At 31.0% G+C, this 26,236-nt stretch overlaps 1 protein-coding gene across 5 annotated transcripts in view; it reads left to right on the forward strand.

The window, feature by feature from the left end:
* LOC124362785 (aspartyl/asparaginyl beta-hydroxylase) overlaps positions 1-26,236 on the forward strand; it is an 81,579-nt gene that overhangs the window by 47,834 nt on the left and 7,509 nt on the right. For 4 of the 5 annotated variants that reach the window (XM_046817567.1, XM_046817568.1, XM_046817570.1 and 1 more), the window contains 8 exons: positions 1,365-1,492; positions 7,173-7,250; positions 9,248-9,340; positions 12,725-12,959; positions 18,843-18,948; positions 20,704-20,935; positions 21,265-21,392; positions 22,649-22,782. In XM_046817567.1, the coding sequence (XP_046673523.1) occupies positions 1,365-1,492; positions 7,173-7,250; positions 9,248-9,340; positions 12,725-12,959; positions 18,843-18,948; positions 20,704-20,935; positions 21,265-21,392; positions 22,649-22,782 (1,134 nt within the window). Of the gene's footprint in view, positions 1-1,364; positions 1,493-7,172; positions 7,251-9,247; positions 9,341-12,724; positions 12,960-18,842; positions 18,949-20,692; positions 20,936-21,264; positions 21,393-22,648; positions 22,783-26,236 lie in introns of those variants that run through there. The other variant, XM_046817572.1, reaches the window with a different exon arrangement.

A 26,236-nucleotide genomic window follows, 5' to 3' on the forward strand; every position in this document is an offset into this window, starting at 1 on the left:
ATGAAGTATAGTGTGATGAGTCTGTTTAATATCATATATATTGAAGTACTGGTAATTATCAAGATAATTTTCAGGTTGTACCATCTCATGGAGGAACTAACATCAATTTGAACCACAATGAATTATTACTAATCTGGAATATGCCAGTTAAAAAGTGCTATAACTCTACAACTTCATACTGTTTAAACTGAATTGTTAAATATATTTAAAGGTGAACATTTTTCATTTTATGGGCAAATAACTAAAATAATATGTGATGCCCTTAATGTATATGGAAGCAATGCATAGGAACAGTGCGGACTTAATACAGCATGACACAATTAACAGTAAAACTTATTGTGTAAAAATAAACTAAAGATATAGCTTGATGTGACAGACTACTTACATGACTTATTGAAAATTTAAAATATGGTACAGTTCGGTAACTAACAGAAGATGCAAGTACAAGACCTATCCATTAATGGTCTGAGTTGAATATACATAAATGTTTGATTAGGGGCTGTTACCATTGAAATTAACTGTAAGTATAATCCAATGAATCTAACTAAAAAGAAATGTTTTAGGAAAGGTTTGATTTTTTTCTGAGAGAGTAATAATTTTGTAGTGATTTTACAGTTGGATTGTTTACTTCTTGGTTATGAACAAGACAATCCTTGTTTAGTAATTCATTTATTTTAGATGCAGGACACTTTAGTTCTACATTCATTAATCTTGATTGAAGTTTTCTTAATTTTACTATTTGTTTTGATAATTTTTGGCAAATTTTAATCATTTTGTATTCTTTTATGTAGAATAGAATAGAATAGAATATATCTTTATTGAACATATTCTTAGAGAATAGAACAAAGGTCAGTGTTTATGTCACAATCAGTGTGTGAGTCAGTGTATGTAAATTACAAAGCGCTTGTCCTCCACTGAATGTCCTCCACATGTGAGTTCTCTTTGTTTAGAGTTGATTTGATAAAAATACTGAACACTTATTGGAACATTTATCATTTATTTCAACTAATTCAGATGACGTTGAACCACAAACAAGTCATGTATCTAAGGACAGAATCATAGAAGTCTGCAAAACTCCAAAAGCAATGCCTGTTGTTTTTTTCCCATAAATAACATCTGGTATAGTTCTATGGATTTATTACAATTTTAATGTGTTTTAATAAAATTACATTTAATGCAGTGGTGGTTTAGGGCAGTAGTGTAAGCCAATTCATGGTTGTTATGGAGTAAAATTTTGTTAGATAATTTCAAATTATACTTAATGAGAGAATGTTAATATGCAACTTGAAAAATCTTACTATAGCAAATTTAATTATTAAAAACACAACAAAATCCATTGTTAAGCCTAATAAATCAATTTGTAGGTGACAGTGGGCCAGAACTGCTGGCGGAGGAAGTAGAGGAAGTCCAAACTGGCTCTGAAACTGAAGAAGAAGAAGAATCAGAGGGTGAGGAAGTTGCAACGGGAGGACCCAAGTCCATTGAAGTTGACGTAAGAGTTTAAACAATCTTAACAGATTAAGCAACGATAGCAAAATGCAGGATGTTTGCTTTTAATGAATGCTACAAAAAACAACCATTACAATTTGATCTTTAATCTGGTTTCTCTCTCTGGTGGATAATAACTCAACATATAAAGTAAAACAAAACATTATAATTAAGTCCTAGGACAGCCTAACATCAGGAACCAACACACAAGTGTTACGCCAAATATAATCTGGCATTAACAAAAAAATAAAATCACAACAAAGTAATCCACTACTTACAGCAAACTGAACTGTTACAATGGTTGCTGGCAATGGCAATTTTCTAAAACTGGCTGCGGTTTGATGGATGTATTTTCCAAAATCATTTAATGACAACTCCATATTACGTATTCTGTTCTAATTAATGTATTAGGTTTTTTAATAATGATTTTGCAGTATGGATAGCTGCATTAAAATATAACAAGTTTTTGAGGTCCCGAGTGTCGTGAAGAGACTGTCTCGACACAGTGTGTTTATAGTACAGTGGAACTTGGATAATTCGAATCTCAAGGGACCAATAAAAAAATTCGAATAAAAAAAGTTTAGAATTAAAGGCTTGAAATAATGGCACTTCACATCTTTGCTGAAAACCTTTATTGAAAATAACATGAATGGTTGTAAATGTATGTTTTTCTGTGCATTTCTACCAAGCAAAGTATGGTAAAACAGTGCAAAATTGAATCATGAATTATCTAAAAAATACACAATTGCATTATTTGTTTTTGAATAAAAGAAAATAAGTTGAATTGTGATAAGGAACATTATGCAGTACAATATTATTTAATTTTTTCGAAAGAAGTCGGAAATCTTCACTTGTTTTCTAAAGTTAAGTCTTTCGGAAGTGACAAAAGATTCTGCCATATTCAATGAATTGAAAATAGACTCACTTACGTCATTTTTACTTTCAAAAATACGTCTAAGTTCCATGATGTGATGTGCTGCTTTGGCCCCACTCGGAACGTTTATTTCCGCCCCAACTGATGACTCGCCGTCTTCATCACCCGATGCCATGTCGCCATCTTGTTTATTGTTGAGCACTTAAGCGATGGTCTCCGCGTCTGTTATCTCACCACATACTGCAACATCTTCATCCACATTGACAAAATCTTCAAACGAGATGGTAGGGTCAGTAATGACGTCCTCCCAGCCGTCAACTGAAGGTACCGCTTCCGCTATAATGTCGTTGGCTTTTTTGCCGTCGTCCTCCTTTTTTACAAAACCAGCTTTTTTAAAGCAATGTTTGATCGTTTCGGGCGTTACTTTGTCCCAAGCTTTCTTGCACATGCGAGAGGCTTGAAGAATGTCTAACTTGATTTTTAGGGCGTCGCTATATTCAGTCAGTATGTACTCAACCAATAAACGTCTGTAAAACTGTTTTAGATTTTTTTATGATCCCCTGGTCCATAGGCTGGACAACCGAAGTCACGTCTACAAAACAATAGGCGTGGAAGGATAGGGCCGAGCCAGCCGGCCGGGCGGGAGGGTGGCTAGATCTGTGTCCAATGGCCTTGCGATTAGAAAGAGTGCAGCGTCTTTTCACGGGTTCGAATAAAAAGTTTGAATTATCCAAAATAAACTTCGAACTAACCACAATATTTTTGCATTACTTATATAGAAAATGCTAGGGGCCAATATAAACATTCGAATTAAAGAAGATTTCGAATTATAGAAGTTCGAATTAGCCAGGTTCCACTGTACTAAATCTTGACTCATCATAGCATATTAATGGGTTAATATAATATTAGTGTTGTTTATTAACTATAAAAAATAATAAAAACTATGAAATCTTTCAATTATTTCATTTGGTGTGCAATATATACTGTGGGTATTTAAATGTGAAGATTAATTAGACACCATTTTGTTAACCTTTTCGCCGCGAATTAAATATACCAACACTGTTCCAAGATTTACATTTTTTGACAAAAAAAATTTTTTTTTTCTACAATTATTAAACATTATTATTTTGGTTCCTTGAGATGTTATACACATGGTTTAGTAAGAAAAAAATGCAAAATTAAAATTTTTTATGATGAATAATAAATGTTTTTTTAGTTAATTTATCAAAAAAATTGTAAAAGAAAATTAAATTTTATACGTTGATGTGTAGTCTGAATGAACTTTATATCATAGTTTAATTGTACATATACTCATATATGATATTGTGTAACAAGTAATTTGTACATAATAATATAATTTACCAGTAAAGCTGAAAATGTGGTGATTCGCACGAGGCGCAGAAGTAGCAGGGAGTCCATGTTTCACAACACTCACTTTTATACATTTAGAGTTATTTACACAAAGTTAAAACTACTCATTCTTCAATTTACTTTTTTAATCATTTCAAGTAAATAAGTCACAATAAATACAAGTTAGTAGGCCTAAACATAAAAAAATAAAAATGCAAAACTTTTGTCCAATATGCAAACATCCTCTTATAGCCTTACAAGATTCTCTTGGTTTTTAGCAATTGCAAGTTTTTCTTATAAATCTTTACAGAGTGATAAACTTCAAAACAAGGAACTATGCACAGGGTGGCTCATCCTGGCAAAGTTTTACAAAAATATGATGTTTGCTTTCTTTTACACGTGCCTTTCCCTTTTTTGGTGCAGCTTGATGGTAGGATACTACAGACAGCACAGTTTAGGTTTGTGGTTTTTTATCTCCATATTGGCTGATAAAATGGATTTTCCCTGATAGTCTGTCATCAAGAGGGTTGCTCAATTTTCGACCGTTTGGACCCGTCGGATTGCAGTTCTAGGTTGCCATGCGCTTAGTAACCCGTCAATAACCTGTTCTCGAAACTTTTTTGTGGGTTAGAGATCTTACACACATTTTGCATATTATAAGCTATGCAGCCATTTATCAATCCAATTTCAATGACAAAATGCCATAGGGGGTGATACCATTTCATTGATTTATGGCCGTAAGGATACGTAGAACAAAACTTGTCAAAATAAGTCTACTCCACCCATATTTTTGTTGTACAGTACTTGAATATTGGGCTTTGTGACTTCTCGTCTGCCTGTCTTTGATCTGACTTCAATTAATTTTACTCCAGTGTCACCTACAGTAGAGAGAGCATGTTTACTTTTCCTGTATCTCTTGCCAGGAAACATGCTATCATATCCTTAGATTCTCTAATCCATGTTGTTGGGAAGTCACCTTCTTTTTCTTCAAATTTTTCATTTGTACAGGCAAATTTTTTCGGTTTGCTCTCACCGTACCACATGCTTCCAACCCACTCAACCTCAGGTCGTTGAATAAATCAACACTAGAGTACAAATTGTCCATGTATATGATTCTGTTAGTAGATTCAAAACCTAGTAACAAATCTTTTACAACTCTACTACCCAGGCCCTCATCTTTACTATCGGTTTCTTTCCCAGTATACACCTTGAATCTCAATAGAAATCCATTTGAAGAGTCACAGAGCGACCATTACCTTGATTCCCCATTTTGTTGATGGCTTGCTTGGGAGATATTGTTTGAAGGATAGCCTACTTTAAAATTTAATCATACTTTCATCTATAGAAAGTGCTTCTCCAGGATCATAGTTGTCTAGATATGTTTTTAGAAACAAAATCTATCAAGGGCCTTATTTTGAACAGAGGATCATACCCAGGATTACCCTTTGACACTTGATTGCTATTATCATTGAAATGCAAAAAAGACTTGATTAGTTGATATTGGTCTTCTAGAAAATATTTTGGAAAATGCCGGAGTTTTTGTCAGCCAAAAGCCGTCTTGAAAAATATGATTCTTCGTTTGGCTTATGAATGAGTCCCATTGAAATTTGCGTTGCTACAAAAGCTTTCATGTCCCCTTTCATCAATTTTCTTTTAGTTGATGTAGTCTAGAACGTTTGGGAATGTCAGTTGTGACATCACAACATTGTAAAGAATAAATATTTGTGCTGTTCAGCTACATATTTATAGATTGCTTCAGGAAAGAATTTATGAAATGATTCAGTTGGAGTTAGGTTTTCAAATTTGACCTTAGGTGTATCACAAAGTGTAAATTTAGGTATTTTGTCTAATACTATGTTAGAACCTATTTGAATTTCATCCCACAAGGCATTGTTTTGTTGCATTTAGGCCTAGATGCTCTAGGGCTATTTTCCATCTAATGGATCATCTATATCACTTTCAGAAGAATAGTCTACATTGTTATCACCTATTTTCAAAAATCTGAGTCCTCATTACCATGATTCAAATATTCATTAATCTCATCATCGGGTTATTTGTTCCATTATTAAACAGGATAACCTCAACAGGCAAGAAATTTGTAAAAACTATTGTCCCTGACTAGCCTACATACCTAACAATCACAGCCTTTTTGTTGTAAGATATTCACTACAGTAACACAACACTTTTTAATGTTTAATGTTAAAACACTTACTTGCATTAAAATATTAAGCAATAAAAAACTAAACAATATGAATACAATAACTCATAACAAAATAACCAAACATAACCAATGTTGAATGTTAGTAAACACGGCAAAAGCAGCAGACGCGATCCTGAACAACTGCCGTCATCGTCATGTGACTAGTCGAGTTCAAATATTTGGCGCGCGGCTGCAGCACTTTACAGAAGGCAGTGAATATGGCGTTTACTCACTTGGGACTATAGTCGACTTACACAGCCAACGGAGAAGTTTTTCCGCTGCCGTGGACTGAAGGTCGATTTACGCGGGCGAACGGAAAAAATGGTGAGTCGACTATTGTCGATTTACGCGGCGAAAAGGTTAATTATATGATTTAGAATTACATTTTAATCTCAGTTGTGTTGGTTTTAAGACATTTACTTTGATGAAAGAAACAATTAAACTTCGTGTTTAAGAAAGTTAAATAGTAATTCTAAGAATTTGATTCTGAAAAATCATAATTTTATTGGTTTAACATAATTTTATTTTTAAAGACATGGTTATTGAGGTATTGCTCTAAAGCGCTTGTAATGAAAATATACTTTTACATTTACTTGTATTATCCATAAAACACACAATCCCTGACACACACAACAAATATAACAAACAATAGCTACTTAGAAACTTACAGAGATAGTTTAATGTTTACCTGATTACGTAGAACAGACCATTCAAATTATGGGCTATGAGATATATGTATAGTTGAGCATTTGTATGAAACATTGATAACAAAATGATCTGAATTTTTTGTGGAACATTCAATAACAAAACTTAAGTGAGTTTTTTGGGTTGATTTTTATGGAGAAACATTTTGAATTAAAGTTTTTGTTGTACAAGCTAGTGTATAGTTGTCTAGAGCATTCTGTTTTATGAGTTTTTAAACTTGAAAAAAAAATATAATTATGGAGGTTAAAAATGTTTAAAATAACTATTAGCTTGCAGTATTTCATCCTTAGAAATTAACTAGTTAATTTCATACTTAGTCAGTAGGCAAATGTTATGGATTTAGTATTTTTATGTTCTGAATAGGTGTTTTTACATAGTGTAATTTATGATAGATTCAAAAATATATGTCTGTTTCCAAAGGTTAACAACGGTACTTATCCAAATACCTTACAGGAATGTAATTGTACTGTTTAATTAATATTATTAGTACTGAGTAAGCTCATGAACAGTTGAGTAGTTGTGAATTTAAAGTAATAAGCAAACATTTATTTACAGGAAGGACAAAGCAATCAAGATTTTGTAAATGAAGACATTTTTGAACCCAGGGAAAATGTGAATGAACATGAAGAAAAGGTAAATATTTTATTTTATATGGACATAACTAAATAATTAGTTATGTTTTTCAGGTATCTAAAAAAAAGATAAGTAAAGATAATTAGCAGGTTTACCAACATTAGAAATTTATGTGAAAGATTGTTCCAACATATGAAAGTTCCATTACATTAACAGTAATATTTACTTGCAAAATATTTCAGTCAATGGTCTTGGGATCGAATATAATTCAGAAACTCTTAACTGTTTTTTATCATTTAAGAAATCAGTAACACTACGTTTCAAGATCTGCAATCTAATTTCTTCCTCAAGTGGATAAACTAACCTAATACTTAACTACAGTCTAAATTAAAAATGAACAAATCATACTTGAGCGTTACGACACACATAAGTCACAAATTACAACAAACACGTTGTTTGTTAACTCCAAGCACACTATTCTTAAAAACATGCACTTATTAAAAACAAAAACTAATTATTAAAACTTAGCCAAAAAAATACAAGTCACAAAAGGTCTGCAGTGAACGATCAACCAGTCACAACTTACCAGAGGCCAATAATAAATAGTGATCGTCATGGCAGAAACAAGATAGCTGCAAAACAAGAAACGGGATGAGCCTTTTTATTATTTTTTCATTCTAGATGATTTTTCAAAACCAAACTGTGACTACGCATAGGTTTATTATAAATCTCTAAATCTTTGTATTCTTTAGGTTTCCTTGTTAGTCTATTTTTCAAAATTAACAACCAAATCGGTCTAATTTCAACTGATGGTTGAGTGATCGGTTGGTCCACAGATTTAATGTATGATGCCTCGATTACCCCATTGATGATGAATTTTAACATAGTACATCTGCCAGTGTCCGCTTTGTATGTGTTTTGACGTACTCTATATGTCCCGTGACATCCAATAGAAACTGCTACATTTTCTATTTAATTTCTTGTTTCAAACATTTGAATTGTATACTAATTTGTCCTGAATTAAATGAGCAGTCAGTTTTTGCACCAAAATGATACTGATAAAGTAAAATCAATATATTTCATCAGCCTTTGTCATGATCCAGCTGGGAGCTGTTGATGTAGTGTGATCCAGCTAGCCAGTTATTAAATTGTGACAGTCATGTGTACATTGTGTAGCCAGTGTTGTTCAATACACACAGGCAGGCCTGATATGTTTATCTATTTATCTTGATTAGACCAAACATAATTCGTTTGCATTGTTCTACAGTATTGCCAAACAAATAATATCAGAGACAGTATTATTGACTGTTTTATAGATTGTAATAGTTCAGTAGATACTGACAATAAATATGAAATTTATTGAACTCAAAAAAGAGTTCAAAAATCTATCTAGGTCTAGATGAAAAAGTTGATCAAATTGAAGTTGCTATTAATAAATGGTGGAGATGCAATGAATATAGACTAGGTGACGATTCTATTCCTAGAAATTGAAACAAGCCTAGACCTGTACCTATTATGACATGCACATTCTAAGATTATGATGTTGAAGAGGAATTCATATTATTTGTAAGTGAAAGTAAAAAGACGGTTTTTTGTGTATTTGTACTTGTAAAAATAAAAGACCTTTGATATCGGAAGTAATTCACAATATAATGTAAATAATATTATATCTTAGCACCAAATTATATACATAATACAGAATCCAGCTAAAATTGCCCAATTAAGTCGTGCAGGAGGTGATAAATAAAGTAAAATAAATACAATATGTCAAAGGGCTAATTTACTTAAAAATAATGACGTTCCTGACTTACATTGCTTCTTGATTTATCTTTTTAAGGATTTGGACAATATTCCATTAAACCTCATCTAATTCTTCATACAAAATTGCCTCACAGTTTTAAAAATAATGAAACATAGAAACCTAATAAAATTTCAGTTGTAAAATAGTACTTATGTTCAAAGTTTAATTGGAGTCAAAAAATATACCATCAAAGTGTAGTGAAATAAACCTTTAATTATACTATCCAAAGATCTTATATTAACAGTGTTATTTATAGTTGGAGTCATACGAAAATGCAGACATAACGAATGAGGCGGATTGGGAGATCCGAGAGGAATTAGATGAGGCTGACCGATACCTGGAGGATGGGGTGAGTTTTAATCCTTTTGCAAAAAGTAAATTGAAAGGAAATAGTAACTCAAACCTAAAGTTACTTTTTAATTAGTCAATTAGATCTTTATCATCATCAGTACTTGATTTCTGTCCTACTCTACAAAACTTATATTCTCGTCTTTATCATTGTTCACATAGGTTGAGACAATGTTTTCGTGAGTCCCGTCAGATACTGGTTAATTTAAGATTGACTCCACTAGTGAAATGGAGTGATCTTGGTTAGCCCTAGCTTAATGTGGCATCGTGACCTTGTATTTTACAGTTTACAGTCTATAAATATAATCTTGTGAACACAGCCTACTGCTGCCTTCCATTTTTATTTAATAAGTAGTCAGTGGATTTAGTACTGTTATTATGTGTTGTTAATTCTTGTCTTTTTATTATATTTTTTTTGTTATTGTAAAATATACTGTTTTATGATAATTTCTGTGAAATTTGCTGAGTAGATTTTCTTTACGCAGACAATTCCGAATCAGGAATAGTAAGAACACAGACATCTTTTACAGGAACTATACTATATAAATATGTTAATTTATTACATGGACTAGGAAGATCCCTAAAAGATGTAGAGAGACGTTGCCACTTCTGAATCAGGAATTGTGAGAACACATACATCTTTTACAGGAACTATACTATAAATATGTTAATTTATTACATGGACTAGGAAGATCCCTAAAAGATGTAGAGAGACGTTGCCACTTCTAAATCAGGAATTGTGAGAACACAGACATCTTTTACAGGAACTAAACTATAAATATGTTAATTTATTACATGAACTAGGAAGATCCCTAAAAGATGTAGAGAGACGTTGCCACTTCTAAATCAGGAATAGTGAGAACACAGACATCTTTTACAGGAACTATACTATAAATATGTTAATTTATTACATGGACTAGGAAGATCCCTAAAAGATGTAGAGAGACGTTGCCACTTCTAAATCAGGAATAGTGAGAACACAGACATCTTTTACAGGAACTAAACTATAAATATGTTAATTTATTACATGGACTAGGAAGATCCCTAAAAGATGTAGAGAGACGTTGCCACTTCTGAATCAGGAATTGTGAGAACACAGACATCTTTTACAGGAACTATACTATAAATATGTTAATTTATTACATGGACTAGGAAGATCCCTAAAAGATGTAGAGAGACGTTGCCACTTCTGAATCAGGAATTGTGAGTGCACTCTGTTTATGAAACATAAGAAAATCACAAATCAAGTATAACAACAAAAACTTAAAAGATAGGTAAATAATATTTTTTTCTTGTAAACTAAAAATATTTGTACCGTAGGAATTACGTTTTTCAAGAATCAATATAATGTAACAAGCACAAATAAAAATTATAAAACATTTGGTGAAATACTTACTTTAAAAACTGTTTGTAAAGGTGAAAACTTACCGCTTGCTGAAAACTCAGCTTCAAGTTATCTCTCAACTTCACTAGAACAAAGATATTTTATAACAATATTAAATATAAGCATGTACAAAACATTAAACAAATCACTAATCCTGACTAAACTAATTATTTATACCAAAAATATAAAACAGTTATGGTAAAAAAAATTAAATCAACATCCCCTCAAAAAATTCACTGGCACTGACCAAGAGAAAAATGCTAAGAAATGCTAACTAAATGAACAACTGATTATTTACACAGCCGAAATTTATTTTCACAATCATGGATATAAAATTAACGTCAGACAATGTAAAAAAAAAAACCACTGAGAGTGTATGTCATCAATAAAAACATTATTGAACGTAATAACTCTGAAAATATGTGGAGATAACAGATGACCCCATGGCATTTATTGCACAGAATTCTGGTGGCAGCGGATTGTCACCTTGGTACTCAAAGGGTTTAATATTAATCCTCAAATATCCTACAAATACAATGATTTTTATTTGCTGTTAATTAAAGACAGTATCAATGGTTTATTTTTTTAGATGTTTAGTAAAATATGATTACTAATCTTATATCAGAATCATTATAGTGTTGTTAAATATGTATTTAATTTGTAGTAAAATCATCCAAATCAAGCAATTCCAGAATTTTACATAAATTACTAAAAATTTATGTTCTCCAATTAAGTATACAATAGATTGGTTGACATTTTAAAATCTCTCTAAAACTACGATCAGTAAGAACACCAGTTTGACACAAGTTGGAATGGTTCTATTACTTGTTTTATGTTTAATTGGAATTTTTTATCAGTTGTTAAGTGTAGTCTTGTAACTGCAGAGATGTATTACACAGTGTTTGCTATTTGTATATATTTTTATGAAATAGTCTGATTGTTATTATAAATTACTGTTCGTAACAAATGTTTTCATTATCTTTTAAAATTTATTATACAATTTTTGCCACAGTACGGTTGCCATATTATTTAATTATTTAAGTATGTTAATAAGGAGCAAAATTTGTAAAATTAATGTTGTTTTTATTGTTTTAGCTTTCACAAGAGAATTTTGAGTAAGTTATAACACAAATTACACTATAAACATTATGCTTACTCATGCTCATATATCCATGTGTTTAGATTAACAGTTCATTTGGCACAATATTTTCATCAATATAAAAAATGAAAAGGATAGATAAAAAGTGTTATGAAATGAAAATTTTGATCTCCTAAAACATTTAATTGAAGACAAATGTAGCTGTAGTAGAAGTAATTACCTAATGCTCTGGAACTGAATAAAACTTTTAGGCAATGATTCAAAATTATTACTCTCAAGTAATGTTTTTTCGAAACCTTACTGATATTTGAACCCATTTTTCTTATTTTTTAGGATTACCCAGCCTAGAATTCTTTAATTTCCCTACCTATTTTAGTCCTATAATTTTGTAAATAATTGCATGGCATTTGTAAAAAAATGAGGTAATGAATTCTAGATATTAACAACCTCTCATAGTTAGTTTAACTGTAAACTGTTCTAAATTGTTTGCTAATATTTATGTTCTATTTAATATGATTATTTTATACGCTTAAAGAAACTTTCAGCTATCTGAAGGCTTAGTTTTTCGATTCTAATATCCATTTACTAACAAATTCATATCTTGTGTGACACTAACAAGTCTTAAAAATGACAGAATTTGTGCTACTTTTCCTCATTGTTCTAATAATGTTTGAGACATGTTTGGCTGTCAGTAAATAAAATTACTGTAAAAGTACTAGACTGAGTAAAAGCTGCCTGGTGATATTCATTGCATTTAGTGTCATATTGAGATTGTGTGCATCAATTGCTTGCTACTGCACCCACAATAACAACTTAAACACAACAATTGGCCCATAATCCAATATTGACACTAATTTTTATTTATTTAACTGTGTGTGACATTTGTGTGTTTGTGTGACTAGAACCCTAGCTCAGCTTTGTCCAAGTTCTCTGCCCTTGTATCCACCTTCCCCCTGTCGCCCCGTGCCCTGTATGGCAAGGCGCGAGCTCTGGACTCGATGGCCGAGGCTCGTCGCAGCAACCAGCTGTTGGTGGAAGCCATAGCAGCCTACACTTCAGCTCTGCGGGCTCCCAACATTACAGACACTCTGCTCCTACGTTTGGCCAATCGTACCATCGATCGAATGAGGTTCAAAGGTACCTTCTTTGTGATTTAATACCAGCTGAACTAGACAGATTGCCTGAATAATAGCCATTCCTTCTCTTTATGACACTAGTGCTTATCTTAAGATAGATACAGATATTTTGTTCTACATATGTTTAGGGAACTGAAAAAAGGTGAAATGGCTGACTAACTACAGTCACAGTGAAGTTATCTCAAATAAAATTGCCAATTCACAATGTAATAGATATTCAACTTTGATGTAAATGAGTTAACACACATTTGCTTGGCCACCTGTCGCTTGGCCACTGTACCATAGCAATACAACCAGCTACTGCACTGCTTATTCCATTGTCATAGCAGTTGATTACCATTCAATCAAGAACAAATTTTTATATATTGACAAATATATTAGTCTTAATTAATTGGCTGAATCTTTTTCAAATCAGCTGCCTCAATTAATGTTTTTCTTTTATATTTTATATCTTACTAGCGGGCCCGGCGCGCTTTGCTGCGCATTTCAATAATTTTTTGCAAAAGTTGCCCGCGGCTTCGCACGCAATTTCCCGTTGAAAACAGTACACTATATTCACTTATTCTTTTTCTATCACATTCTAAACATTGCTGAGATAATTGATAGTCGTTCCATCGTGAGCCTCTTGGGCGTATTATGAAGGTATGTACCATATTCCTGCCTCTATCTAGCTGTTACCCACGGCTTCGCACGCAAATCTTAAGAACCGAAGTCCTTATATTACTTAGTAAATTTTTTTTTTTACTATAATAAATTTTAGATTAAATTAGTTATATCTCCGATGCCACGATTGAGCTTGCTTTGTTGTCTCGATCGAGAGAATATGTACACACGGAGTTTTGAGAACCATACTTCTGTAAAAAAAAACAACTAAGGTTGATTTTATAACATTCTTTATATTTGTAGCCAACGTAAGATAGTAATTATGATATCTGCATTACTCTTCTGATCAAGCATGAGCATGGTTTATATTAAATAAATATTGCAGTTAAAGGTGAATTTTTACGTCAAATTTGAATTGTATTATCTGGATAGTAAAGTCTATGTTTAACAGTGATTGCAAAAACAGTTTAAACAAAATTTGTCGTTTCTCTTAAGCTTACTCTATGCTTTAAAACTATAAGTGTAATATATGTTTACAAAGAACAGCTGATTAAAAATTTTGAAAAGACGTTAACATATGTTTGCTGCAATGCATTTCTTATGGGTATTTCTGTAACCAGTGGGGCGGAATCCTGAATCGGGAAAGGGATGGGCATAGCTTATAAACCTTCTCCGTGGAAAAATACATATACGTACAAATTTTCATCATGATCGGTCCAATAGTTCACGATTCCATAAAGGACAAACATACAAACATTCATTTTTATATATATAGATTAACCCATTAGCCACTCAATATTTCTACACCAACCTCCTTGTACAAATCCAGTTAAATATCTCAATAATGCACGGGTATAGCAAAACTATCACAAAAAATGGAATTTTATTGCTATTTAGTTGACTGAACTTTTGTTTTTAGCTAATAAAACTAGCTTTAATGTAATGTATTTTATAAGCATCTGAAGTATACAACTATTCCTGAATAGTTTTTAAAAATTTAATTTTTTGTTAATGTTGAAAGCAAGAATTTGTTTAGTACAAAACACAGGTGTAAGCCTTTGTATTTGGTGTAGCTTTATAGATAGTTTAATTCTTAACATGGAAAATTTTATTTCATTCATTTACCTTTATTTTTTAAATTTTATGTAACATGTGTAAACAAATTTTATTTTGCAGCCAAATAACCAGCAAACTTCTAAAACAATTTAAATGTTATGTTATTGCGTAGTTACTATATTCTAACCATATGTAAGGATTAAAGACTTAATTTAATTATTCGATTGTAGGCTACAAAAAGTTTATAGAAAATTTTAAAACAGAAATATAATAAAATAAAATTTTACTTACCAAAATCACATGAGACCTTTAGTTTCAGTTTTAGAAGGGAAACTCAATAACACACTCTCACACAACTTATATATAAAATAAATAATAGTTTAAAAAACTTAAAAAACATGCTTTTATAGTTAACCAAACTAAAAAATAGAAAATAATTTTTAATTACAAAGAGTTTATATTATGGTAGTAGAAGGCAAAACAGTCATTCATAGTCAATCACCTCAAAATAAAATTATAATTAAATTTAAGTTATTAACAGAATAAATTAATTCAGAGTAAAAAGCGTGGGGTGCTTGATATATTAAATATTACAATCATTCTATCGGTAATTATCTTTGAGAGGAGACTTATGAAATGTAGTAAAAGACTTGAATATACCCATATTTTGGTACATTTATTATTTAATTTATTAGCTATACATCTTAGTCATAGTCATAGTCATAGTCATAGTCATATTTCTTTATTAACATATTCTTCAAGAACAGTAATAGAGTCACAATGTTAACAAATTACATAATTGATATTAATAAATAATCAATACAAGATGTCAGAGCCTCCAATCTTCCTTGTTTACTTCTGTGAATTCTTCGATGGTGTATATTGGGTGGTCCACCAGGAAGTTGTGAAGACATCTTTTCAAGGCAGCTCCCTTGAGGTTTTTCACAGCTTGTGGTAACGTGTAAAATAACTAAACTGTATTTGTTCAACTTTATTTTATAGTAAATAAAATTGAAAATGCAAGAAAAATTTGGAATATTGTTGAAATGGAATTAGTTAAAAAACACTAAAGGCTTTGTCTGATAAAAATACTATGTATGTTTCTCTAAAGCAACAACTCAAATTAGTATTATGTAATGTATACTAAACAAAGAACATGCATGGATCGTGTACTTAGAGATCTGGCTGTCAAGGAAACCACTGGAAATGGCAGAGACTGGATAACTACTATAATATTACTATATTAAGAGAGTCAAGCACATCCGAGAATATAGAGATGAATGGAGACTTGAACGCTAGGTTAGCGCAGATTGAATGGAGACTTGAACGCTGGGTTAGCGCAGATCGCGTGCTAGCTCTATCTTTTTTACTCCACTACAGAGGATCTATAAAAGAATTTATTAATCCTGGCGGTCCTTATAAGGATAATGGAAAACTATGATCAAGTTATTGCATTGTCATCGGTCCTTGATACGTATGCAAAGTTTCAAATTAATCAGACTTCTGAAAATTGGTGAAAATTATGCTCAAAGATTCCGTTACATACATAGGTACATCGATACAACTGAAGCTTGTAAAAGCGTGTTAAAAACTATTTACACTATCCTATATACATGGTTTTGGTCCTAAACGTAGCAGTACGGTTTTGTGTGATAGTATTCTAAACAGCCCTCTAGATGAAGGGCAACCTTACACTTTTTTACACATCCAACAGACTTCTGATCTGATATTTTTGTTATAACAGACCTTGCAATTACGATTTGGAAATTTCTTCTTTGGTGTGGCAGGAATCTGCATTGGGAGGTGAACCCATGCCTTGCTCTGAAGATGAAGAGGGTTATCTTGTGACGGTCTTCCAGGACTAGTTTACGATGGTAAAAATAAAGATGGTAGAGTGACATTATGCAAAATTTCTTCAATCATATTACTTATAACCTCCGTAAGGGGGGTTTTTTGTTGTGCAGTTTTCTGTAAAAAGAAAAACTGTTGAAAACAATTTGATGTAAGAAGTAAAATAACAGCTTTTTTGTAAGTCTTCATGGTCTTTCTCATTACGGGAAAAGAGACAAGTTGCTGATCCTGTACATCAGCTCCAAGCTTGCCATTATTGTTGTCAATGAAGTATCTTGGTTTTACTACTTCAATAACCTCACCCTTTCTGACCACTTGTTTAGTATCTGCCATTTCGATATCGACAGTTGATAAAACGTGCATAGTTTTTTTTTGTCTTGCCATTTGATAGCAAAGATTCCATTGTGCAGTCCCGATATCAGGGTTGCCTTGAGCCAATAACTTTTTGCAAAGACTTGGAGAAGTGTACCAGTTGTCTGTGTATACTGTATGGCCCTTATTCATAATTGGCTCAGAGAGCTGTAGAACTATAACCTTGCTGGCTGACAGATCAGATGTTTTGTCTTCGCCTGTATATATCTTGAAGTCTCCACAATACCCACTTGATAATTCACATAATTCCATCATGAATATAGCTATACCCTATTCATGCTCTGTTTTAAAGCTATCATGTGTGAAGCTTAACCCTTTCCGGGCCAGGCGGCAATATATTGCCGCCATAGATCGCGTCTGAAAAGTGCCAGGCGGCAATATATTGCCGCCTTGATATTCGTCGTTTTCTTAAATAAATACGACATCAAATGATTAAAGTTTTATGTTTTTTTATTCCCTGGTATATTTTTAGATAATTAATATGAATATCATTTTTATTTTGAAGGTCTATGCATTTTTATTTCGTAATAATTGTCACGTGACATTATCAGCTGACTCAATCTATTGTTGTTAATTCTTTATGCTTTAGTGTAATCGTACTATTGTATGCTGGATTCTTCTTCATTATTTTATTTTGTGGTTGTAAATATTAGTAGTGTTAGTAGTTACGTGCTTAGCTATTGTGTGTAGTAGTTACAATGACTGACAATTTGCGATCTCACGGGAGTGAAATTGTAAGTAGCGTATTTGTAAATAGAAAAAGTGTAAATAAATTTCAAATAAAATTGTGTAAATATTTCTTGGTAAATTTAACTGTATTGAAACTGTTTATGGATCCTACAATCATCTGTTTACCGGTACATCCATAATGTGAATATTTATTTTAAGTTTCTTGCAGTGTAAGAGTCAGTTGCTTTATCACTTGTTGCGAAGTACAATTATGCGTATTTATACAAAATGTGTCATAAAAATTTATTTATGAGAGAAATAACACAAAATTTTGTATGGTTGTTCCTTTCTAAATTTACAATATAATAAAATAGCTTCCCACAGTAAAATTATTTTTCCTGTTTTAGTTATTTACAAAAAAAAATAAAAAATTTTATGTCACATATTAAAACATTATTTTTTTTTAATTTTAAATTAGTTAAAACTACATCTATATATTTTTTTGTTGATAGTATATATCTATACGAGTAATTTGGTGCAACTTTTAGGTCATTGTCTAATTTTTATGAAAAGTTATAAATTTTAATCTAAGAGACTGCAAAACCGCCAATTTTAGCCTGGCACTTTTGACTAGTCACAAGCGGATATGATATGTGAAAAAATTTTGCAACATCTCATATTTGGTCCTGGCCCTGAAAGGATTAAGCCTCTAGGAAGCAGAAATTACACAAAAATTACATTTTCCATAAAAGCACAATTGTATAAAAAATTATTGTTATTTTTCTTGTTTTTTTATTTGTTATGTACTTATACATTTCATGTATAAATGAAACTAAAACTTTGTTAACTCTACAAACTACTATACAAGTATTTCTTTGTGTATAAATTTATCATTTTCAAAATATTATTTTTTATTTTGAAATTATCTTTGTTGTAAACCGAATTTTATTATCATATTACTTTAAATAATTCATTATAATTTATACATTTACAATTTCCATTCATTGCTAAAATATACTGTAGAAATAGTTTTATACAAAAATATATTGTTATACGTTTATATACAAAATAGCCAATAACTTGGCTACAAGCTTATTATAACACATGGTTGTTCTAGAACTAAATAAATATTATTATATTATCTGCTTAGTATACATAACATTTTTACATAATTTGTACAAAACCTTATTGTTTTTTATATCAATCTAACTATTTAGTTAGCATTATAATTTGTTACTAAGATTATGTATTTTTATTGTGTTGTGTATTCTTGCATTCTGTAAAAGTAATTATAAATTTATTGTATTATTAATGTTTCAAAATATTTTTCCAGGTTTACATGCTCAAGCAGTAGGCGTCCACAATGAACTCATTCAAAGATTCCCCACCAACATTACATACCAGATAGAACTGGCTATCACCTATCTAATGATAAATAGGTAAAATTACTTGTGTATGCTTTACAAAAAGTGTCAATTAGTTAAGTGTTGTATGAACTAAGATATGTAGTCTGTAAGTTTGCCGTATTTTATTATAAAATATGTTCGCTCAAATTAAATAATAATTACATTCCAAATATATTTGGTGATAACAAAGTTGCTTCTTGCTAATTTTTGAATGATTTCATATAAATAAAGGAACTTTGAGGATATTTCTAGGTCGACAAGATATACTTTTTGCCATATTCATAATAATTTTGAGGGTATGACCTCGAAGAGTGCTGATTGTGAGCATCCCAACACAACATAACAAGAGTTCTTTCTGTCTTCTCTACTTCTCAGCCTCCTGATAACACACCAGAGGCAATCTTACTTTTGTTTTTTAATTCTTCGATAAATATTGAATTATACAACTTTTTCCAGATTTTTGTTACTTTATTCAAACTAAGGATCTAAATACCCTTTTATACTCTTTAGAATTACTTAAACTCAAAATTATTTGACTGCTTAGCTAATCGACTAAGTTTTCTCTATTTCAGAGTTAATACTAGCATATCCTCTATAAACCCATGTTTTTCTTCTCAAGATTCGTTATCTTCTTATTGAGAAAATGACTTCATACATTCTCTGCAAACACTATAAACAAATTGAACAAGTATCTTCAAAGGAATTCTCTGTGGAAGTATTTAACTTCAGGCTATTCTCTTTTAGCCTGTGTAAACATTTGAATGCTTTTATCAGAAAAAACTCATCTTTTTATTTGGATACTATATTTTTATTTCCAGCCAATTGATAGATCTATAGAAAATGTTCATAGATCGGATAAGTCTAGTTCTAGATCTAATAAGTCCATGATTAGATTTTTTAATTTAGATTTAAATTTGATGATATTACAACTCTTAAGTTTGTGATTCAAGCAGTGTAAATATTTATCAACAGATTGTTTTTACTGCCAAGGTCACCTGTATCAGACAAAAAAAGTTAATGACATCTTTGTTCCAACTGTAACTCTGAATTAACAAACGACTTCATACATTGTCGTTGAAACTTAGATTATTTTCTAGAACTAATAAAAATTCTCCTTCTTTAAATTATAAAGTTAGGGCATTTTCCCCCTAGGCTAAGTAAAATTTTCAAATAGCAACCTACGCCATTAGATAGCAGATCAGATTAGAATTCGACAAAAGAAACAAATATTTTATTTAAAGTTTTTCCATACCTCTAATTTCAAGAAGTGAAAAAAGCTGTTTTTTTTACTGATTATTTAGATAAAGTCTTTTTGTTAACAACTTATAAGTATACCTCTGATACAAAACTATGTTGCACACTGTTTTTTAATTATCAAAAAAGATATGAAACTGTTTTCCTCTTGTTATTACTCATTATTTACTTCTTTCCATTATTAAAAAAAAAAACAAAGACAAAGAATTTATTCATACAATTGAACATAATGTTTTTTGTACAAGTCGATTTCAAAAAATGCATCAAAACATACATTTACATACATAATATTGTTTTACTTTTAATATTAGAATTGTACTTGGATTTCCTGTTAACTCTTAGTAGTTCATATCAATCACATGTTACAAACATTTTACTGTTTTTTGTATACATCAAAACAGTACTTATGAAATTGGTGCATAATTAATTAATAGGAAAAAATCAATTTTTCGAAAGACAAATAGAGTAAAATTTAAAATGTTAGCCATTTTTTCTTGTAGTGAAGTGTATGATGGGGTGTTAGCTGTGTTGTAGGCTGGAGTTGGCAAGGAGTGTACTGGAAACTGCTCATAAACAGTGGCCGTCAGATGTAATATGTCGTGGCTACCTCGGCCTCACACTCAAACTGCAAGGCCACCATAAACTGGCTGTCCCTCACCTTCTGGCTAGTGTCAAGTCTGACCAACCAGAGACTATCAACAGCCGCTTCTACTTCCACCTGGGAGACGGCCTGCAGAGGTTGAATAGAAATGATGAAGCAATGGAGGTACATTAACTTGTAAAAATGTTTAAAAATAAGTTTTACATGTTATTGCATTTTTTTAAGAAGCATATATAAGGGCATATATTATGTATTATGTTTCTGACTTTATTACACAAAAAAATCATAAAAAGTGGATGGATAGAATTTGTACAACGATTTTTCTTTCCATAGTATACAAATGTTCAAATAATAGGCGGACATCTGACTTTAAGAAATGGCCACAGCACTCAAAGGGTTAATTTTATCTAGACAATAGACAATAATAATATCTGTATAATAATTTTTCCTCTTATGGGCAATACTCCGTCAATTATTTTAAAACTGTTTTTCAGATTTATGAAAAAGGAGTCATTAAAGGAATTTTTCGTTCAAAATATCAAAGATCTCTCTACAATGTTGATAGACTGAAAGCTAAGCCTTGGTGGACTTTGGAAGAATCAACTTACAGCTCATTTTTCAGGTAAGCTTTTTTGTGTTGCCCATCAGTGATATGTTCAGTGTACTTAGAGATAAACGACACATTACTACTTAAATGAATGATAAATTATATACTTGTTAGTCATGTGCTGTCCCCTAAAAATGTGTTCAGATACATGTGTTTAATTTGGGTTGGTTAAAATAATTTGTATTATCCTTTTTATACAATTGATGAATTCTTAAGTTGGAAGTATCAAAGTAATCCTGACACTCATTATCCATCAATTATACCACAATTTTGACACAATTGTAATTCTCAAGGAATGTACAAATAAAGTCTGTTGTCTAAAGTTGTTTTGGAGCACGTCACTCAGAAGCCTTTAACTTTACAAGTAACTGGTATCATGGGTTAGATCTGATGATTAACCCATAAAAAGCTTGTATAATAATCTTCACCATAAAAAGGCACTTTGAATTAGCTCAATCTGTTTTGGAAAGAGCTAGATAATACATTCCAATGTGATTAAGTACAGTTGGATGAATTTAGCTGGGCTCGTAGGGTCCAAATACTACCCTTTCAACAAATAAACGCTATCTGTGTGGTGGGTTGCGTTTACGTGCTAGCTACTGAGATGAAGGCGCATCAATCTCTTTAATGACTTTAAACTCACGGTTTCGATTTGCAGATTAGTATTGACAAATACGTTATTTTCAAAAACACGTTAAACAACACTATAACAACTGAAAAACAACGATAAGTCCTATTATTGCTATTATTTGGTATTCTCTTATTATTTAATTCCACCACAATCAGCACTGCCACAAAACAGACTAATTTTAGCGAGTGTGATGAGTTATTTGGGCCAATACGATTCCTGAAAGGAGGGTTTTACCCGTGAGTCACAGGAAATGTTTTCGGGACGCAGCGCATTATGCTACCCCACCACCCGTCCCAGCTATCACCACACATTCAAAGTCACGTGCGCAGCTAAAGTCCTCGAACTGTATCTACGAGTAGTTCTAAACAATAAGCTTACATGAAATTCTTATATTGAAAATATTATATCCAAAGCAACAAAATCTATTGGTGCTTGTAAAAATAACTCTGTATATAAATGGGGACTAAAACCCAAGATGATATATTGGGTCTTTGAAGCGATTACCAATAGTCACATATGCAGCTCTTTTGTGGTGGTCAAAAGTAGAAAATCTGTTTCGTATTTTCTTTGTATCTTTTGTGCTGCCTATCCTTGTTTATAAAACATTATACGTTTTTATAATGTAATATTTATTTTGCAGGAAGCTTGAGTCTAACTGGAGAACAATCAAAAGTGAAGGTCTTAGTGCTTACAGAGAACGATCAGGTTATTTAGATGAAGCAGAAAGTCTAAGAGACATTGGAGATTGGAAACAATATGAACTATTCGCAAGAGGTAAACTAAAGCTGGAACAATAATGACATAATATAATTCTATTAGTGATATATCAAAGCCAATCTCGAATCCACCAAATCTTCAACAAAGATTCAAATTTGAAAATTTATTGATGACATTTTTGAATTAAATCTTGAATCTGACAAAACTTGCTTAGTCATTAATAATTTAATAAAAGTCATGTTATGTTTCATTACATCCAGTCTAGCAATATGTAGACAGTTGTATTTTGTTGATGTTTTTTTTTAAAAACCTACATATAGATAACCTAATTAACAAATTATTGCTCTTTTGTAAGTACTATTTGCTTGCAATTAGTATTTTCTATATTTGTGTTTGAAGCATAACAAATTATTACTGTTTTGTAAATAATATTTTGATTGCAGTTCATATTTTCAATAAGTATGCTCGTGCATTGTCAGTGTCTACTGTTTTTATTAAAGAACATATACTGTAGGGTGGTAAACAGAGAGAGACAATGGCTGATTTGTGTTTTACTTCATAGTTTGTGTAGTTGTATAAATATGCCCTCTATAAAACATATATAAGCTTATATATTAATATATTTTTATCAAGACTAGAGGCGGTTTATATATTTTGTAAACTTTAAAAGGTTAGAATGTACATTTTACAATTCATATAAATATATAACCATATTTTTTAGATAAAATACATTTATTCGTTAAGGCCATTTTGTAAACCATCAAATAAAAATAGAATGTATAGGATTTTATTTACTTTTAAAATATAGTCATTTCCTTGAATTTTTACAAATTCCTTTAACATTCAGTGGTATTCTTGGGTTATGTTTTGTGTTCATAGGGAGTCTCAAAAGCTTCAAGAAAGACAGAAATTGATTTCATGATGATTTTATTAAACAAAACTTTGGCTAAAAAGGCTCTAAAGATACAGGTATTTGGAATTGTTATAAAATTCTGAATTGGATTCGAGATTCAAAAATTCTAGATTTGACCATCACTAAAAACCCTTAACCCTTTGAGTGCCACGGGTACTTTGAGCATATGCATAAAGTGCCACGCTGTTTTTCGCATATTTGTAAGCTTTTGGGAAAAAAGCTGTTGTAAAATAACTACCAAACAGATTTCCATTATTTGTTGTTGTTTTTTTTTCTTATTAAATGCAGAATATGACATATCGTTACACATAAAATTTGATTTTAAAAAAATAAAAAATTTCAGTATTTATAAAAAAAGTTTTTTACTTTTGTATAAAAAGTTAAGTTTCGACCTAATTTGTGTATATACGGTATTTTTAAGATTTTTTTTCTTTATACCAAAAAACTATGATTATAAATAAAACCCGTGTGTAATATCTTATTATAGAATTTAAAAAAAATGGTATTATATGTATTAACAAAATCTGTACCGACATTTTATAAACTGTACTTCATTTGTCAGAGTTTAGAAATTACTTAGTAATGATGTAGTTTTCCCAATAAATCTAATAAAACATTATACAACACAAATAATTATGATTATAAATTTAGAAACTACAATTGCTAAATATTTACATAAAAGTTTACATTTACTAAATAATAACCCTAATAATATTTACACTGAAAATTCACGTTTTTCGCTTGAACACGCTCAAATCATACATTACTTTTGTAGAAATACAGTAAAATACTATATAAGTTACTATTTTATATTAACTCAAAAGTGGTTATCGGCACATAAACAACAAGAAAGGCCGTTACGCAACACGGTATCTTGTGATGTAAAAAAGTGATATCACAGCCCACTATTTTTGGACGAGTTTTCCTTATCAGAGATCAAAATAAACTTCATTATACGTTCCTTCTTCCATAATGTAGAAAAATACTCGATGAGTCATACTTCTTATCTCCAAATCGTCTCCAAATAGACACACGAATGACCTGACATTTCCGAATAATGAAACGTTGTCCTTATAGTTTTTGATTTAATTGATTGTCGTAATAACTTGTACATTCCAAAATAGGTTAAATAAAGTCAGTTGTTTTTAACAATGTAATTTATTTTGTCCCCGATAAGGGAAAACTCGTCCAAAAATAAGCTTCTTGATAAGTACCCAAACAACATAAGTTTCACAGATAAAATATTAAACAACATAAAACTTTGGCTATTTAAAAGTTTGGAACCTATTGAATACAGCCGTCTGATTATTTGGCCCAAATTGTTATATAAAATTCTGAATTGGATTCGAGACGTCAAAATTGGCGACGCTGGCACTTTATGACTTTTCATCACTAAATTAGCGACGCTGTGGCACTCAAAGGGTTAATGACTAGATTTGACCCATAAAACACTAATTAAAATTACTCACAAACACCAAGATGTTTTCATAAAGTAACAAAATTGTCAATGGATTTTGAATTGTCAAAACATTTTTATTTTGGATTCCTCTGGATTACGTTACATAAAAATGTAGTATTATATATTTTTTTTAAATGTTTATGCAATTCACTTTTGAATAAACTGTTTTGCAGGATAATGCACAAAGAAACACTAAATGATAGGTTAACCTATAGGTTATCTATAATAAATAAATTGTAACTGAAGTTTCTGCATAATTAGTACACAAAATTAAATAAGATCCGTAAATATTTTTACATTTAATTGTACATTTAAAAATGTGAAATTCATAAAATGCTTTATAAAGCAAAAAACTTATTATATATTGTACTTATAAAACCTTATTTATTTAGAATACATTAATTGGAGTTGTATAATCAAATTGTTATAATATACAAAACACAATGTTAGGCACAAAATAGTAAAAATTCACTCAAACTACTTTTGCAGTTCAAAGTAAAATGATAATAATAGAAAAATCAGACTAATTATGGTTTGTTTATTTTGAATAAAACAGATCCATCATTAGTTGCCACCACCGTGATCCATGTCCTCATCACTTTCACTTAGGTTATGAAGAATTATATTTTTTCCTCTTCATTAACCACAATATCAAAACTGATCACACTTGAGAATGAAGTGTTCATAATATTATTTACAAAGTCACCAAAGTTTTTATTGTCTAAATTAGCTAAAACACTTTTCCATTGCTTTCTAGCCGACTGTCGTTCATTACATGTAACAATGACAATGACAAAGTGTTTTGTCTAGTCCCAACAGTCGAAAGAAACATCGACCTGCTTTCTTTCTTATGGATGTTTTGAAAAATTCTTCGCCATTTCAGAAGTAAAGCTTTTTGCGTTTAAAACATCGACAGTTTGCTTGTAGGTGCTAGTGTAAGGGATATGTAATTATTAGTAAATCTAAGTTCATGACTAATTAATAGACCACTGTAGGAAAGGAAGTATTGTAATACAAAGCGAAACAAACATCCACCACCTCACTGGAAGGGTTAATACACTTAAAAAATTTAACAAAACAACACATAGACCTTGGGTGAAGTTAATAAAACCTAGTACTTGAGTTCTAACTAGGCCTAG

This window comes from Homalodisca vitripennis, chromosome 5 (assembly GCF_021130785.1).
Source record: "Homalodisca vitripennis isolate AUS2020 chromosome 5, UT_GWSS_2.1, whole genome shotgun sequence".
NCBI lineage: Eukaryota > Metazoa > Arthropoda > Insecta > Hemiptera > Cicadellidae > Homalodisca > Homalodisca vitripennis.